The following is an 18087-nucleotide window of genomic DNA, read 5'->3' on the forward strand; positions in this document are numbered from 1 at the left end:
TATATTCATGCTTCAACTTCTCTGTCACTTTACTGCTGGTACACCTGAATTTCCACATGGAGGGACATTATTCTATTCTATTCTATTCTATTCTATTCTATTCTATTCTATTCTATTCTATTCTGTTCTATGTCCTCTATCAGGAAAGAGCGAACCCGTTCCTGGAGAAAGTTTTTCATGGGCAGGGCTATGGGGCTAATCGTTTAACGTCACATTTTATGTCGCCTAGTGTAAGCAGCCCATTGGCTGAATCAGTGCACCGGGGTTCCCAGGTCCAGATTGCAGGGGTAAAAAAATAAACGGAACGTATCACTTTAAAAATCTGCAATCTGTGGTTCAGTAGGGACCACACTGGCACTCAGAGAGCAGTGTGGGAAATATTGAATATTTCGCCTGGGATACTTTGTATTTCAGAGCAGTTTACAGCCGGTTACTTGTACTTATTTATTACATTTACTTCTGTCTGCATAGATAGGTCCCTCAAAAGGTAAGTTAGCACTGCTACAGGACGACCCGGCGAGCTAGCCGTGTTAACTAGCTTAATGTTAGCTGCATTGTCTAGTCCAAATCACAACTGGTCGATTTCTAACAGTTATCGTTCGAAGTTTAAAAGTCGATGTGTTACTGTTTATATGAAACGCATAATTATGTATTTATATGGGCATTTTGAGTAGCTTTGTCAGTCTGCCTTCCTTTGTTGTCTTCAAGCAAGATAGCGTACAACTTGTTCCATTGTGGCGTTTCGTGTAAAAAGCACATATTTGATGCCGATTTTCAGTGTTATTTTGCGAACCTTTAATGTTTAATGACATGAAACCCTTCCTTGGACTATAAAAAATACCCACGGCTGGAGGAAATGCGACGACGCCACAAGTTGGAAAGCGCCAGTGTTAGCTTGCCTTGTAGCAACCTCAGAGTTGCTGTTGTTTCGACAGTGAAAAGGCCGATTTATTAGCACTAACAGTCTCCTTGTATGCCATCTGGATGATGTAGGGTTACTACGCAGTGTTGGCACTCTTCACCTGAAATCTCTCCTACCTGAGGACACTCGTGAAAGACGTGAATCTGTCACGTCTTGTCGTCTGTGAACATGCGACAAATGTGCGAGATGTGCCAAAGTGTTGTCAGGCGAATACATGAAAGGCCTCAAGCACCAGGCCATTTATTTATGCACAAAAACGCTGCTCAGGTGTGTGACGCAGCTTTAATAGCGATGTTTTAATGATGGTACAGATCGTTTTACCTACTTAAGAACATGAACGACTGCACAGGTCGCTTCCTCTTTTCATCTACAGCCGGTTTCCCCTCTTTGTCTTCTAGCATGAATCTGATGGCGCAGTTCAGTGATGGCTAACATGTTAGCCACTGTGAAGAATTTTACGGGACCGTTCAGTTTTGGATGTTGTTTAAATTATGTTCTCTTTCATTTTTCTCATCTTTTTATTCAGTAAGCTTCCAGTTGTGGTAATGCAGGGTTGATTTATAGTCGGAATTATAATTTTGCCTGTCTCTCAAAAGTTGTGACCTGTAAACCCTAGATTAAATAATCTACAAATGACATATACAACTTTAGACTCTTGCTATATAGCTTTTAAAAATTAAATATTTAAATGGGTCAGCTTTTCTTTCAAAGCCATTAGTACTGGGGAAACAAGGCATGCAAACGTGTTTGAAATAACAGAATTAAACGTTTTATTCTTAGATTTCACTACCTGTTTGGTAAATTAGGTCAGAGACAAAAAGAGGAAAAAAGTGAAAGTGTTTTTGTTGGAAGAAAACACCTGATGTGATCCTTTACTGGCTGGAAAAATGTATTCCTGTTATCCCAGACAGAACTGAACTCTTTCATGATGTAGATTGACTCAGATGTATTGTTCTTTATTGCATGTTCATTTAAACTGTAGTTCCAACAACTCTTATCAGATGTTGTCAAATGACCTGCCATTGAGTTATAGCTAGTAAAATGTATCAGTTATTTATTTTGAAGGTCATTGTTTTTCATTAAATGCTATGTTGACAGTTGACATGTATTTTTTATTTTTTTTATGTTATAGTATGAAACTGTAAATGATGCATGCTTAATAGCTATTTTGATTTAAATTGTATCAGATGTTGTTGCCTGTATGTAGTATTACAGGTAAAACCTTGTTTAAAAATGGAACCGGACAAAAAAAGTATTTTCCTTATTAATAGGACACATCTGGAATACCTGGTCCTGTACTTCCTTTTGCTAGATGGGCAAGCACACGCTTGATGTAGATTAATTCACCTGGAAGTTCAATTATAAACAGACCTGGATTAAAATCAACGAGTTTTGGCTTTTTTCAGCTGCTCTGGGTTACTTCACTCTTTCGTTTCAAGTTACCATTTTTATCACATTTTACTGCTGGTTTGTCCCCTGTATCCAATAGTGAATTAATTCTTTATCTTGGTATTGGTTAAAATGTGCAGGACTGACGAGTGATTTATTTTTTTAAGATTACATGTTCTGCATAATATTATGAACACTTAATGTTGCCATAATCAGTATTGTGATGACTATACAGGTTGAGATAAACCCATATTTTCCTCGTTCTTTTCCAACATCAATGTTTCTACGACTCTCTGAACTTTAGAATCTAGACCAGGTTCTCTGACCAGCCACATATAACATTTTTGTCCAGAGTAAATGCTTAATGAATGAAAAATCAAATATTGTGGAGCCATTTCCTGCATTGAGAAACGTTTTATTGGTGTCCCAGAACCACTAATAAAAACCCAGCCCCTCTGTCTAACATCTAACTACAACTTAAATAGTTTTTCAAACATTTAGTCTGAATTATCAGATCCAAGTTTTTCAGACCTGAATGTAACAAAGTCTACTGTAATGAATCTTTTTCAATGAATAGCAATAATATTTTGCTTTTTTTCTTTCTGTTTCAGCACTTAATATTGTTTACCAAAGAAATGGTGATGGAGAAGCCAAGTCCCCTGCTTGTAGGGCGGGAGTTTGTGAGGCAGTATTACACACTTTTGAACAAGGCACCCGATTTTCTGCACAGGTAATTACATCACTGTAATGTGGTAGTTTTTCTGGACATCAGCTCCTAAGTGTTGTGTATACTCTTAACTGTTATGTCATTAGGTTTTATGGGAGGAACTCTTCATATGTTCATGGAGGAATTGATCCAAGTGGGAAGCTGGCAGAGGCTGTGTATGGGCAAGCGGTAAGAACCACAGTCCAGTGATTTAATTTTTGAAGTGGTTGATGCATTGAGATTTGGCTTTTTGGAAATGCTATTCTACGTTTGAATAATGAACACTATGCTAAAAAATCTTTTTACTATTAGATGAATTGATGTGAACAGAATATTCTCTGGCATTGAATGATGATGTTTTTTAGTAGCTATTTTGTCTCAACTTTTGTTTTCTCTTCTCTATGCGGTTTTAGGAAATCCACAAGAAGGTCATGTCATTGCAGTTCAGTGAATGCCACACAAAAATCAGGCATGTTGACGCTCACGCCACGCTGAGTGATGGAGTCGTGGTGCAGGTGCTTGGAGAATTGTCCAACAACGGCCAACCGATGAGGAAATTCATGCAAACATTCGTACTGGCTCCAGAGGTGAGTGCCTCAATCATACAGGACAATTTACATGTTCAAGGCTGAGTTGAAAGGGTGATTATTACTTGTATATTGATTACTGATGATAAAATAACATGGAAACCTCAAATTAGATATAAAATAAAGCCAAACATGTCCTGGTTTGTTCCCTAGTTTTACTTTATTTGAGTTATTGTGCATCAATACAGAGTTATTGTGCATCAATACAGAGCTTGACTACAATAATTAATAACATTGCAATAATAGTAATTGATAAGTGTGGTTATTTGGATCATACAAATGCCCTGCTCATAATATCTAAACTGTTAATATTTGCTGACATAGTGAAATATCAGTTTTTTTGCTTAAAGCCAAAAAGGAAAGTGTTTATTATTTAAGGAAAAATGTGAATTTAAAAGTTCAAAATTCAGAACCACAAGTAATAGATTTTGTATATCAGGCAATCAACCAATGTCCAAACAAAGAGTTTAAAATGTAATTTAAGATGACACTCACTGCATATTAACATGAGAAATAATTACCTATTACCGTTTTTATCAATGTTATTGTAACTATTGAAATTGTCAATTATTATTGTAGTATTATGTATTGATTTAGAAATATTTTAATATGTTAAAAATGATGCTTGCTTATAATAGCATGCAAATATGAATGCACTAGTTGTAGGTATGGACATGGAAAATACTAAGAATGTTAAAACCAAGTTGATGTGAATAGTAATTGGATGATGCTACTGAGGGGTAAAAATAAGTTCATACTTCTACCCTCTCATTTGAACATGTCAATACACCTTACTGTTGTTCCTCTTTTGTTTGTTTGTTTTAAATTTATTTTCTTTGTTGGTTTTTTTTTTAAATTTTTATTACTGTGTTCAGTAAAGTCAAGCTCGAGAGATTACTTCCTGAGATCGCTTGTTTAACCAAACAAAACACGAACCTTTACAAAAAATACTTTGTCGCTAGGGTTCAGTGGCGAACAAGTTCTACGTCCACAACGACATCTTCTGCTATGAGGACGAAGTGTTTGGAGACTCTGAGGCTGAGCTTGATGAAGGTAAGGTTGTTTTGAATAATTATTACATAATGGAAAATTAATTTACATCCATACAATATTTATGGAAGTGAATAAATAAAAACATCTGGCCATTGATTGATTTTTCTTCGACCCATCCAGAATCGGAGGAGGAGGTTGAAGAGGAGCCGGAGGAGAGGCAGGCGTCCCCCGAGCCGCTTCAGGAAAGTCCCAACAGCACCACCTACTATGAAGCTCACCCTGTAGCGTAAGAAAAGACCTTAAATCTGAGCAACTAAAGTTGTTTTCAAAACCCACTCTACCATTATTTATTCAATTAGCTACAGGAACAAGTCTTAAAGTCATTATGAGAGTCGAAGTGGAAAAAGATTAGGTTTTTTCCTTTGTTTTCTGGTTAACAAATATTTATTCTCTTCTATTGCATTTTATAATTCAGTTTAAATATGTAACACCAGTTTAAGTATAATTTCACGTTCCTACAATGACAAAGTATTCAAATTTATATAGAATCTAAAATTAATTCACATCTAGTTTTGTCTTAATTCAATCTAAATTATAATTTCTATACAGTCGAAATCAATTGATACGGTAATACTCATCGGTACAAGATGTACAAGATGGTTTAAGGAAGCCTTGTGTTGGGGTTTGTCTCTTCGAATCAGTTATAAATATTGATTATTTCAAGTCAAAATTTATCCTAAAGAGAAATTAAATGCTGTAGTAACTCATCTCATCCAAGTATTTTTAACGATATGCTGTAAGTATGAAGGACCTCCAGTAGCAGTCAGTGTCACAACACACCTAACGAGGCCTCTGATTGTAGACTGTTGCTGTTTGACAGTCTCATGGTGCTAATAGCTAATTTTCTGGGCAGCGGAGATGATCTTCCACAGTAACATGTCCTTGATGACAACGTCTGTTGTAGTGAATTACTGCTAATCCACCTCATTTGCTTTTGCTGCTCCTGTTTATTCATAATATCGGCATCATTGCTTTTTTTTTTTTTTTTTTTAGATTTGGTGCCATTCAAGACAAACATTGTGAAAGCACAGCTTGACAGAGTTTTAAATAAATGAACATTTAATGCAACAGGATGGATCTTGAAACTCTTTCCACAGCTATCAGACGCAAGTCTCCAGTCAATAAGGGGAATTTTTTTTTTTTTTACAATTCTGGCTGGAATGACTCAGTTAGTTAATGTGACGTTGAAAGAGAAAAGAAATGTGCAGCATTAGCTGCTCCCTGAGAGGCTAATCGGTTGCATGGAAAACTAGTTTACCAGCCTGATGAATACCAGCTAGGCTTAATTATGGCATAGCTATGTTTGAATTTCTGCAGGAACATTACAGCAGAAATTTTAATTTAGTATTGGGTAAATAATCATTCTACAAAAATATGTGGTAATAAATATGATTGGATATGGTTCAAATGTAGTTTTCATTTGTTTTTTAGAATAAATTGCGAATATTTGTAATTGAACTCATTGGCCAGTTTATAGGACACATCTCGATTAGCCAATCGGATGGCTGCAGCTTGAAACATTTAGGCATGTAGACGTGATGAAGACGACTTAAAAGGTTCAAATTATCAGAATGAGGAGAGTTAAGTGGCTTTCAATGTGGCATAGTCATTGGTGGTGCCAGATTGGCTGATTTTTCAGAATAAAAGCACCAAGGGGCCATGCGGGAATTTTTTTCTGTTGCGTTTCCTCACAGTAAATTAACAAATATACCCTGGTCTATTTTGTACACAGTCACAGTGATGACAAATGTCAACTTGAAATTGCAAATATCTTTTAAGAGCCTCAGTGGAAATGTGTTTATACATTCTTAACTCTTTGGTGCAAAAATCTGATTGAAAATGGATGTATTGGTGCATGTTCAAGATTAACATACACAGAAAATCCTTACAAAAACCTTATATGAGCCGTCAGGCGCATTATTACGAGAGAATGCCAAATCTATCACAAGGAAACGCAAAACCTTTGCAAGATAACTCAAGAAAAAGTCACATTTGACCCACAAGGGACTTTGTATAAAAGCACCACAAAGATGTATGTATTAAAAACGTCTCGCTAGTGTCTGAGGGGAAGGTTCAAACCGGCTATAAAACCAGTCTGGCTGCCATTGCTGTGAGATTGGAACAGGAAGCCGAGGCCACATTTCACACAAGCTCATAAAAATTAAACAAAAACGGGTTGGAAGAATGTTGCCTGGGCAGATGAGTCAATTTCAGCTGGAATTCAATTCTTTAATTACGGCACTAATGGTGGCAGGATGTTGGAGCAGCTCTGATTTGTTCCTTCAGTTGAGGTGTTGCATGTTTGGACAATTATTCCTTTTCGTTTTGGATGCCGTGCGTTTACCTTCTGAAGTTTGAACAGTTGCTGTGATGCGTTAAAGGCGGCAGGCAACAAAGTGGTGTTACAACTGGGAGCAGCTGATTAGCATCTCGAAAGTTAAAGAAAATGCCTGAAACTCAAAATGATTGACCAGAGTTTAAAAAGAATCTTCATGGATGCAGAGAGAGGAAGAGGAAGTTCAGTCCATCTCTTCTATCCATCATATTGGCAAGAGTCTTATTCCCCATCAATGATCGTTTTTGAAGGGGAATTTTTAAAGAGATTTCATAATTCATTTTATTTATTGTTTCAGTTTGGAGGTTTTTGTTATTTATTGTTTTTGATTTTTGTTCTTTTAGATATTTAGTACGTCTTCCAGTTTTAATGTTAGGTTTTCCTTTAGAAATTATGGTTTTTTTGATCTTTGGGAGAATGGACTTGCTTTATTACGTTATCATTATATTGGTTGAAAATGGTCTCAAAATGACAATATTATGGTTTATTGCAGTAATTTAAAGTTTTTGTCAAAACGTTTGTGACAAACCTACATCCACAATGACTGTTTGCAGATAATTAGATGATATGAGTTACAATAGTCAATTTGTGATATTTCTTGGGGGGGGGGGGGGACTAGAGATTTTTAGTTTTAAAATGTATGTTTTGACAATTTTGACTATTTTCATTATTTGACCACTTTCTGAATTGTTCCCTGCAGTAATGGTGTGGAGGAGCCCATGGAGGAGCCAGCCCCAGAACCGGAACCAGAACCTGAGCAGGAGCCAAAGGTCGAGGAGGTTAAACCTGAGGTAGAAGAAAAGGCGGTGGAGGAAATGGAGGAGAAGGCGCCTTCACCGGCGCCAGTGGAGTCTCCACCGAACGCCCAGGAGCCCGCCAAGGTTGGTTGATTTGCCTCATTCTACCCACACAACATCAGGATTTACTGAAAATGTTATGTCTTCCTAAGCAAATACTCAGAAAAAAATCTAATTAATCAGTTGTATGTAGATCTGAAAGGATTAATCGTGATGAATCAATTCAATTATTGAAATGGTTAAGTAGAGTATACTGACCAACAGTAGGTCATCTGGTGGGGAAAACAAAACCCTATTAAGTGCAGTAATTAAGCCAAATCTACAAAAAATATACACATTTTGAATTTAAAGAGGTAGTATTATGTAAGATTTATTTATTTATTTTTGTTTAGCTTTACCTCATGCTATAATGCTATTCCTTCATCAAAAACATACTTGAAGTGTTGCCTTGATTCTTTCATGCATGCTAGAGAAATCCTTTAATCTCCATGGCAACCATTCAGCTGTGCAAAACACCTGGGTGGACTTAGCTCTGCCTTTGAGGCATAGCTCCTCCCCTGAGCTGCAGATTACAAGTTAACAAGCTTCCACCTCCCAGAACAATCCCACTCACTCAGCTCCTTCAGTCTAGCCAGCAGCAATTGGCAAACACCTGGTGGAACTATGCATCTGCTGAGCTCATTATAAGAGGTACTTCCCAGTGAAATCCTGGTTTAAAAAAAAAAAAAGAAAAAAAAAAAGGGGGATATGTGGAGTTTCAGAAAGAGCACGAGTTTTTAAAGAGACAGAAACCCAATTTCAAGACTTGAAATTGTGAGGTCATGTTTCTTCTACGACATATTTGATGTACACAGCATTTTTATAGCAACTGAAGGTGACATAGTTACTTGACTGTGCTACAAAATGGCACTATAACTGATAACACTGCGCCTTTAAGGTAAAAACACCTTTGCCTAAAAACATGTTTTAACAAAAACCATTAAAGTGGAATAACTTAACTTCACCCTGTTCAGATTCAATAAGGAATGTTGTTGGATTTTAGACAATAAAATGTTTATTTTCTCATTTTAAAAAAGAAATGTAATTTAGTTTTTCATCTGTTAATGTATTTCTAATATAGTATTGAAAAGGCTTAAGTGGCTAAATGAAAAACTTGTAGAATATCCCTCTTTTTCTTTTTTTTAAATCCAGTTGATTGATTACTAAAATAATTGTTACTAGCAGCTGAGAAGAAGGACTTTTAGTTTGCAAGAAAGCATTGAGGAAACATGCCTGTTTTTTCATTAGTCTAATTCAGGGGTTAAACTACATTCCTCGAGGGCCAGGGTCCTGCACACTTGAATTAAATGACGACACTGCCTTACTAGCATGCAGTTCAGCGCTACACAGCTCTAACGAGATAATATTACAGCCAGGTGTGCTGAAACAGAGAAACGTCTAACAGTTGCAGGACACCGGCCCTTGAAAAGTGGAGTTTTAGACCACTGGTTTAATTACAATGTAGTGAATTTATACCGACGACGTAACGGCTGAGCTGAAAGGTCCAGCAGTTGAAGTTGTGTTATGGCGCATAGTTGGTGCAGCCTTAACGATGCGTCGTTGCATTCATTGCAGCCTTTCTCCTGGGCTTCGGTGACCAGTAAAAACCTGCCTCCTTCTGGCACAGTCACCTCCTCTGGACTCTCTCCACATGTTGTTAAAGCCACAAGCTCACAGGTAAACATCTGGTCCAGAGTGTTGTTGATCACTGAGAAACTAGATTTGCTATTTTCTGTTGTTTTTGGGGTTTTTTTTGTTGTTGTTTTTCTCTCTTTGTATAAATGGGTGGAGGAGTGTGGAGCCATGTTCATGTCAACCAAGCATTTATCATTTGATCATAAATTATGATTGTCTCCTGGATTTGGTTTTTATAGAAAAGTAAATAACTTAGATTGTTACTAAAGGGTTTGTATGTTTAAATAGCTTAACCTGGTCATCTTGGTTAATTAAAAAAGACCCCTTGCCGAAAGTGAGATCAATTATAGATTCAGCAATTTAATGACGAAAGACTGTTTTCTGTTTTTCTTTTCAATTTGATAGTGGCTATTAAAAAGTATTTACCCCCTTGGATGTTTGTGCAACTTTAAACACAATTTGGCGTTTGTGATCAAATTTACAAAAAATGTCTTTTAGGTCAAAGAGAACTGATTTTCCACAAAATAATTATAATTAAATATAAATATTTAGCATAAAATTAGTAATCGCATAAATATTCACCCCCTTTTATGTGACTGACCCAATTCAACAGAGGTTCAGCCAACTGGTGGTACTTGTCTCACAATGGAGATCATCATCACGTGGTGTTGTTCAGGGTTTTTGTTTTTTATTTTGTAAATTTGGTCAATTTGATGTCATGTTTATCACAAAATAAATGAATGTCTTTAAAAAAAACAAAATGTTAAATGAATAAAATTTAGGCATGTGAATGGAAGGGTTGAAAATAAACGTATTACATCTGTTTAGATGCTACAAATAGTTGAGTCAATCACACAACTGTGGAGATAAAATCAAGGAAATCTCTCTGTAGAGTTAAAACCCCCAAGCATAACCTGATTTTTAAGTGAAAGTTGATGATGTCATGCTTATTTATTTTAACGTCATGTTTGTTCAGCCCCGGGTTGAAGCCAAGCAGGAGTCGCAGGCAACTCCTCTCCGCCCCAGAGACCAGCGGACCCGTGACAGACCGACCTTCACCCAGCGAGGTCCCCGACCCGGTAATGACCCCTCTACCCACTTCCTTTCTCTTCCTCCTTATTTCTTCTTCTCACTATCTGCACGTCTCTGTCACCATCAGACGGTGTTCCATCTTCAGAGTCACAAACGGGGAAACCTCACCTAAGTTTTGTCAACAAAGGTACAGAAATCTGCTGCTTGCTCTGCTCTTATCTGACTTCACAACATTTACACTGCAAAAAAACAAAGTCGAACATATTTTTCTCTAGTTTCTAATACAAATACCGTGGAAAACTTGAAATAACTAAATAAACTAAATAATTTTTCAGTAAGAAATTGGAGCTTGGTTTAAGTCAATAATTCCTTAATGTTGATGAAAAAGTACCACAGGCAGATTGTTTCACTTGCCTTGTTTCAAGTGAAATAATCTGCCAGTGGAACTAGTACTACTTACGATGAATACCAAGAAATTACACTTAATACTTAAAATTAGCTTTTATTTCTTGCTGAAAAGTTACTTGTAAGTGAGTTTTGTCTTCAGGTGTATTAAGATATTTTCACTAGAATCTAGACAAAAGTACTTGGTAAGACTGTGTTGTTTGCAGTGTAAAAAGATGATTAATTTGTGACGAGGATGATTTGCTGACTTGCAGGTGGAAGAGATGTTGAATCTGGAGACATGGACGGCAGACGGATCATGCGGTACCCTGACAGCCATCAGCTTTTTGTCGGCAACCTCCCGCACGACATCGACGAGGCTGAGCTCAAGGAGTTCTTCATGAGTATGTTTGTTTTTATCCTCCTCGGTTTCTGTAGCGCTCATCCGGCACTCCCGACTGAAACCTTTTGCTCTGTCTTGTAGCGTACGGCAACGTGGTGGAGCTGCGAATCAACACCAAGGGTGTCGGTGGAAAGCTGCCCAACTTTGGATTTGTGGTCTTCGACGACTCTGATCCCGTGCAGAGAATCCTGGGGGCCAAGGTAGAAGGGGCATGTATCAACATTTCATTACCCACTTTCATTTGGTGGTGGTGTGGTGACATACTTAAGTAGTTGAGCCCTTCATATCATTACCCGTTTGTGTGTAGATTATTCATTGCTTTCATACTGAATGTTGTGCTTGAATCATTTGTGAACTTTGTTGTTTCCAGATTTTTATTTCATTTTTCAGTGCAACAGTGTCTCCAAAATCAGTTCAAAAGAAGAAAACTAGGGGTGCACCAATTTTCTGTCAGATTACCAATTACTGATCTTTAAAAAGCCTTAACTGCCAATACTGATTTTGGCAGATATCACTTTTTTTGTTTAAATGTTGCTAAACATGGCAAGAAAGATGCTGAGTTGGCAACAGTGGGATTACAGTTAACTCCAAATGTGCAGACATGATCCAGTCAGACTCTCACTGAGGAGCAGAAGATTTTTAGACCTTTTGAGGTAGAGAAGATCGGCTTCACATGTCGGTATTGGCCGACCACCAATCTCCCAAAATGAAGGAAATCGGAGCAGATAAATTTGGTGCATCCTTAGAAAACGTCACAAAGCAGCATAAGCTGTTATTAGCCACTGCTGCCAAGTAAAATCAATGTCAGTTTGCATCGTTTTTGTCCGGTTCTCCCACTAACTCAGTCAATCTTAACAGTGAAGTGTGTTCAAGCAGGTTTAAATTTCTAGAAAACATTTGTGGTTTTCAAAACTTCAGATTGAAGCCTGAAAATTGAATGTGAAGGATTGGTTCCTTAGACCAGGTTCACACAGCAGGTGTTGATGCTCTATTATGATTTTCTTTTTTTCGTTAATACTTCTAATTAAATGCAACCTGAACTTGACTTCTGTGTGAACAGCTTACGACCTTAAAGCGACCCGAATACACAGAAGAACGTCGACGTCATACAGCAGCGCACGGTTTACAGAAGTAACGATGGACGCCTCCGTGTATGGATCCGTTTTAAAGTCTATTCAGGAGGGGAGCTGATGGTGTTGTCACGTGATCATAAGACAAAAGAAGTTAAAAAGAAAACACAAATAATATTATTAATTCAATAATTTTGTGGAGCTTTGACTCCAACTTCTGTTTGGATGTGTAGTCGGAACCAAGAGTGGGTTTCTGTTACAAATCCTTATTCATATTATAATAATGTAAAAAAAAAAAAAACGCACTTTTTCAATTGCTGAATTTCTATCTCATAAGAAACGAAGTTGAAGAGACGTGAATAAGTTTGTTCACGCGATCAGCTACTGTCACATTTTCATTTTTATAATTCTGAGCCGTTGTTAATGTCCAGATTTACAGGGTTTGGCTTATTCTCATTAATACTTTCATATAGCAAAATGCCTTCTCAAAGATGAATAAACTTTAAATTCTAATGAACCTTTAAAACTGGAAGACATTTCAAATATATAAAATAAACAAAATAGAAATGGGAAAAGAAATGACTTATGAAATGTCTGAAAACAAAATTCTTAAAAAAAAAAAAAGATAGTTGAACCAAAGCATCAGATTAAAGACTTTTGTCTTCCAGTTTTTTGGTAGAAAACAAAACGCTAAATCATCCAAATTAAAATTCATGAATTTGTTTTAATTTATCATGCAATAAGTTGATTTATTGCAACTGGCTTAGACAGAAATCTGCTTTCTTTTGGGGGGAAAGTTGTGAAAAGATTGGAATTGGTTTGTTCAGACTGCCATAAAAAGTCTGATCTGGGTCACGTTTGCCTGCTGTGTGAACAAGAGAGTCCCGGTTGGGTCCAATCTGCTGTGTATCAAATCCACGTTTGGGCCTTGAACATTTTTATCTCCTGAAATAAAATTTAGTGATGCAGCTTAAACTGAGTTTGAGACCAACTTGTGTGCAAACCCAGTTCCAGTGTAGTGACTGCCCCCTCTTTCTGCAGCCCATCATGTTCCGAGGTGAGGTGCGTCTGAACGTGGAGGAGAAGAAGACGAGGGCCGTGCGCGAGCGGGAGACCCGAGGCGGAGACGACCGTCGGGACATGCGGCGCAGCGACCGGGGCCCTGGAGGTCCGCGAGGCATCGTGGGACCCGGAATGATGCGCGAACGCGACGGGAGGGGCCCGCCGCCCCGAGGCGGCATGGCCCCCAAACCCAGCATGGGTCCCGGAAGAGGCTCCGGTGGGCAGGGGGAGAACCGCTTCCCCCCGCAGCGCCGCTGAGAAGAGCGCCACCTGTAGTGTGGAAGTAGTATCGTGTTCCTCATCCTCAGCCGTACTCATAAATGTATAAAGTATATATTTGGTGGTGTATTCTTTTTCTGTTTTTTTGGCTTTTTTTTCTTCTTCTTGCTTTGGAATGTGACAGTCTGTCAACCACTTTGTGAAATAGACAAAACAAGCAAACAGAAAAAAAAATTGTTCGCTGATTAGTTGTGAGCTGAGCATCCTTTTTTTGGGGGTATTTCAAGAGTTCAAACTTGAATTTGTCAATTTGTGAATAAAGGCAACCCAAGCAGGACTAATCTGCCACATTTAGGAGGGACTGATGAGACTTTTAATCTACAGCAGTGCAGCCCATCACTTTCAGAGATTATAAACCTTGACTTAAACTTGAGGTGTTGATTCATGAAATTCCTCAATTGCACATTTTCTATTGTAGTTTTCTGCCCGGTATTGTCGAGGAAGAGTGAGATGCAGAATTGGTTGCAGTTTCAGAGGAAAAGCCTTTCATCTTTTCCTGTTTTCAGACAAAAAGAGACCACGGCTACAGAATTGCATAATGCACTAAAGGTACTTCTGTCTCGTTACGTTGTCGTCCTCGTTGGACCGCGGCTGGAGAGAAGCTTAACAGCCTGGCTGCTGTGACCAATGTACTTCTCAAATGTTTGACCCAAAACTACTCTGCAGTCACTGCTGGATGGACAAGCAAATCTACAACATTTTTATTTTTTATTTTATTTTTGTCATTTGTAAATTAAGTTCAACCTGGACTTGACCTTTTACCAAATGAGTGAGTGGGGCGGGGGGGACAGAGGAGCAACAGATGGATGATGGCGGCTTGCTGTTTATATTTTGATTCCAGCTTTTTGTTTTTCTTGACTGCGAATCGGGGATGAGCGAAACCTTTCCTCCCTTCCTGTCATGAGTGCGGAGTAACCGAATAAATGTACAGCAAAAATCACGGTTTACTGTATGCTTTGCTTTTCTGTGTATAATTTTTATTTTCTCTCGACTCAATTTTAATGAAAAAAAAAAAGAAAACAGCATGATGGTGCCTTCTAGTTCACCTTTTCAAGTCTTACTGAAGAGCAAAGCGGTTTGGGGTGAAAAGAGCTGCTTCTTTTTGAACTATTCTTTGCTGGGAGCAGATGGAAATAACAGTATTCATAGGATTTACGTTCTTCAGGGGCAGATTTCACTCTTTCTGTACTGTTCGACTACCTAAGATGATCTGCTGTGAGCTTTGTACATTTTTATTTGCTGTAATTTGTCTTCTTTTGGGTTTTGTAGAGACAACCGGTGCCTGCAGTTTTGTTAAATGGTTAATAAATGCATCTAAGGAACTTTTTACCCTCCTCCCAAAAACAAAAGGTACAGTAACAATGGTGACGATGAAATGTTTAACCCCGGTTTACCAGATCGCGGCTCGACACGGGCTTGGTTTACTGTTGAACCTTTTTATTTTTGCACCTCATGGCAGCACTTTGGATAATCCTTGGACTCACAAGTTTCCCAACAGTTTTGTACCTGCAGCCTTCAGTCAAGTAAATAATTGTGGACATTTTTCTATTGTCAATGCATTTGTATTTTCATATGCTGATCATTCACTGTGCTCATTTGTAGTCGTCTTTTTGTTTTGTTTTTCCTGCTTATGGCCAAACTAGTCAGCGCTGCGCTCATCTGAAGGGATCAGATTTTTGCTTTTGAATCATCTGGTAGGGAGGGAAGACTTCGGTTTCTGTCGGGGAAAGGAAGACATGAGCGTTTAATTTCTTTTTTTTTGTGATCATTTTGTGTTGCACTGAAATGAAAAAGTTAAATGATGTAGCATTTTTCTTTTTTTCCTTATTCTTTGACAAATATACTTTGGTCTTCCTCGTCTGGCTGGTGTTGCACTAATTTTAAGGTTCTTGGGACAATCTAAACAACAGGACTTTCAAGAAAATTTCTCCAGCAATGGAAAAGGCAAAATGTGGAAATGATTGCTCTCACTCGTGGCGTAACTCTTAATATTTGAGATGGCTGTAAACTAATTGGACTTTACATCTGTCATTCGATTACAGCTGGACTTGGTTCAACTCTCATAATGGCTTACAGATGTGGCTGTAAGCTAATTGGATTTTACATCTGTCATAGTTGCTCACAGCTGTTTCTGTAAGCTGATCAGACTTTACAGCTGTAGGTTTTACAGCTGGACTGTACTTATTCAACTTACTGCAGCTTACAGCCATGGCTGTAACACACTCACAGTCATTGCTTTAAGCTAATTGGCTTGTACATCTGTCATTTTAGTAGCTTAAAACCATGGCTGGAAGGTAATTGGACTTTACAGCTGAAACACTGAAATTCAACTTTACATCTGTCAGTTTTACAGCTGGACTTGTCACTGTTGTCATCATATCCGCGTACATTACAGCTGTGGTCCAAGAGGAGAGAGGGTGAAGAAGAGCCATCATGCTTTCAGAACAATACATATTACTAATGGAAAAGTTGTTAAATTTCCAGTCCGTAGGATTCCCAGATTGTTCTTTTGTGTCCAAATCCTGTCCAAGGTAAAAGTGAATCTGTGAATTTATCCCCCCTCATTAAATCGAACCATTCCAGCCCTTTCCGAGTGAAAATGGAAATGAATTGCTGGCATTAGCAGTTGTAGTGAACAGCTGGCTGCCATCATAGTTTTACTGTGTTTACCCTTTAACTTTTATTCTAGTGCAAAATGTTGCAGGTGGCGAGTTCTTTCATTTTTAGTTGTTTTTAGTTTAGATTTTCTTTTATTTTCCCGCTTTTGCAATCCTGAATGTGTTGGAATTAAATACAATAAACTACTGATAACAGCTCTGCTCACATTGTCGTGTTTACAGCTAATTTAGAGGTGGTGCTGAAAATTTAAACATTAAATGAGTGAGTGACATCTACAGGCCGTACAATGTTAAAATGTTTCTTTTTTTCTCCTTCCTGTGATGTAATAAAGCTCTGCTCTGTACTTGATTCGCCTGTATGAAAGATACACAGTATTCCTAAATTTTATGCTTACTTTGCCTTTTTTCACATTACAACCACAAACTTCAAAGCATTTTGTTGGGCTTTCATGTGATAAACAGTTTATAATTGTGAAGAAAAATGATAACTAGCTTTCTTTTATAGCAATTAAAACGTTAAAAATCTGGAAAGTGTGGCGTGCATTTGTATTCTGAAGTTTTTTGCAGACTCTTGACAAGTTTTAATCAGCACTTCTGATAAAAAGCATCCTGAGAACATAAAGAGTACAACCAGGTTGATGTTTGTAATTTGTACTTTTCAAATAAAATGAAGTGAATTTTGTGGTTGTAATGTTCTGGATGCCTTATTGACCCATCAGTCATCCTGTGTCACATCTTAGAACCAGGATTGCTATGAAGTCTGAGATAATGTATACAAATCAGATAAAAACATTCTTTATTGGTCCCAAAGTGAAATTAAATGTAACTCATTTTATTCAAGATTTTTTTAAAAAGTTTTTGAAGAACTTGGAAGGATCTCCTGCAGCAGTCTGTATTCCAGGGAGTCTGATGAAGGCTCTGACTGTAGACAGTCTCATGAAGAGGATGCTCAGGGTTTTCTTGATTTTATTAAGAACGTTTTAGACTTATAGATGATCTGCTTTACCTTTAAAGGACCAATTGAGGCAGCTATATCAATAAAACTATCTGTTAAACCTTTAAAATATGAATGAATATGCGTGTCTGTATTTGATGAAAACTTCTTGAAATTCAATATTAAGCATCTTTTCACATAAATGTAAACTGGCCATATACAAATAAAACTACTTGACTGATAAAATAATATTCAATAACATTGGCTTACCTGAATGTATATTTGTGAATGTTATCAGGACTGTTTTCTTGCATATGAAGGGTTAGGGTTAAACCACTGTGATAAATATCAGTGCCTAAAATAGAAACGACAGAATGTAAGGATATGACATTTATGTCTTCTGGTATCTTTTTCTGAACTTACAACCCAAATTTCACTATCAGGTGGTGGAATAATATTTGTTTACTGCAGTATTTGTTTACCCACTTTTAAATGCTTCACTGGACCTGCATCTAAACGAAAGTTCAGACATTATCACCTTGTTTAGTGTTGTAAGGTGATTCAAGATTCATAGTTTAGAAAGTTAAGATGCAGTTGAAATTTGTAACTACTTTCTTGCCAATTTCTTTCTACTAACTTAGAAAATAATTAGTCTGACCTGAGGAGTTATTAGGGGAACAATGGCTCCTCAACCAGCGTCATTAGACGCAAATGGAGAAATAATTTTAATTTGGATCATTACAAATTTTGTTACTGGTTCACTTCACGATATTCGTTAGGACTGGTAAGAAAATTAGTTCATTACCACCACTAAAGTTTTCTGAAGAGGCTTTAATCTTTGA

At 37.5% G+C, this 18087-nt stretch overlaps 1 protein-coding gene across 4 annotated transcripts; it reads left to right on the top strand.

Moving 5' to 3' along the window:
* The first annotated feature begins 311 nt into the window (after nucleotides 1-311).
* Nucleotides 312-16836, top strand: g3bp2a (G3BP stress granule assembly factor 2a). 4 transcript variants are annotated; one of them, XM_008423067.2, is made up of 13 exons: nucleotides 312-487; nucleotides 2923-3041; nucleotides 3125-3206; nucleotides 3431-3604; nucleotides 4567-4657; nucleotides 4778-4883; nucleotides 7693-7873; nucleotides 9404-9505; nucleotides 10440-10542; nucleotides 10623-10682; nucleotides 11155-11283; nucleotides 11364-11491; nucleotides 13394-16836. In XM_008423067.2, the coding sequence occupies exons 2-13, from the start codon at nucleotides 2947-2949 to the stop codon at nucleotides 13670-13672; spliced, it is 1530 nt and encodes a 509-aa protein (XP_008421289.1). In that variant the 5' UTR covers nucleotides 312-487; nucleotides 2923-2946; the 3' UTR covers nucleotides 13673-16836. The 4 variants fall into 4 exon arrangements, with proteins under 4 accessions (XP_008421289.1, XP_008421298.1, XP_008421304.1 ...); XM_008423076.2 differs by having other exon boundaries at nucleotides 11364-11482; XM_008423082.2 differs by lacking the exon at nucleotides 10623-10682.
* The last annotated feature ends 1251 nt before the right edge of the window (nucleotides 16837-18087 follow it).

The sequence above is a fragment of the Poecilia reticulata genome, linkage group LG1, assembly GCF_000633615.1.
Source record: "Poecilia reticulata strain Guanapo linkage group LG1, Guppy_female_1.0+MT, whole genome shotgun sequence".
Taxonomy (NCBI): domain Eukaryota; kingdom Metazoa; phylum Chordata; class Actinopteri; order Cyprinodontiformes; family Poeciliidae; genus Poecilia; species Poecilia reticulata.

What these genes read in the sequence shown, in the direction of transcription:
- g3bp2a (XM_008423067.2), top strand. Translation starts at nt 2,947, where the DNA reads ATGGTGATGGAGAAGCCAAGTCCCCTGCTTGTAGGGCGGGAGTTTGTG. An exon ending in CATTCGTACTGGCTCCAGAG is followed by an intron (nt 3,605 to 4,566) that starts GTGAGTGCCTCA and finishes CTTTGTCGCTAG; the next exon opens with GGTTCAGTGGCGAACAAGTT. An exon ending in TTAAAGCCACAAGCTCACAG is followed by an intron (nt 9,506 to 10,439) that starts GTAAACATCTGG and finishes ATGTTTGTTCAG; the next exon opens with CCCCGGGTTGAAGCCAAGCA.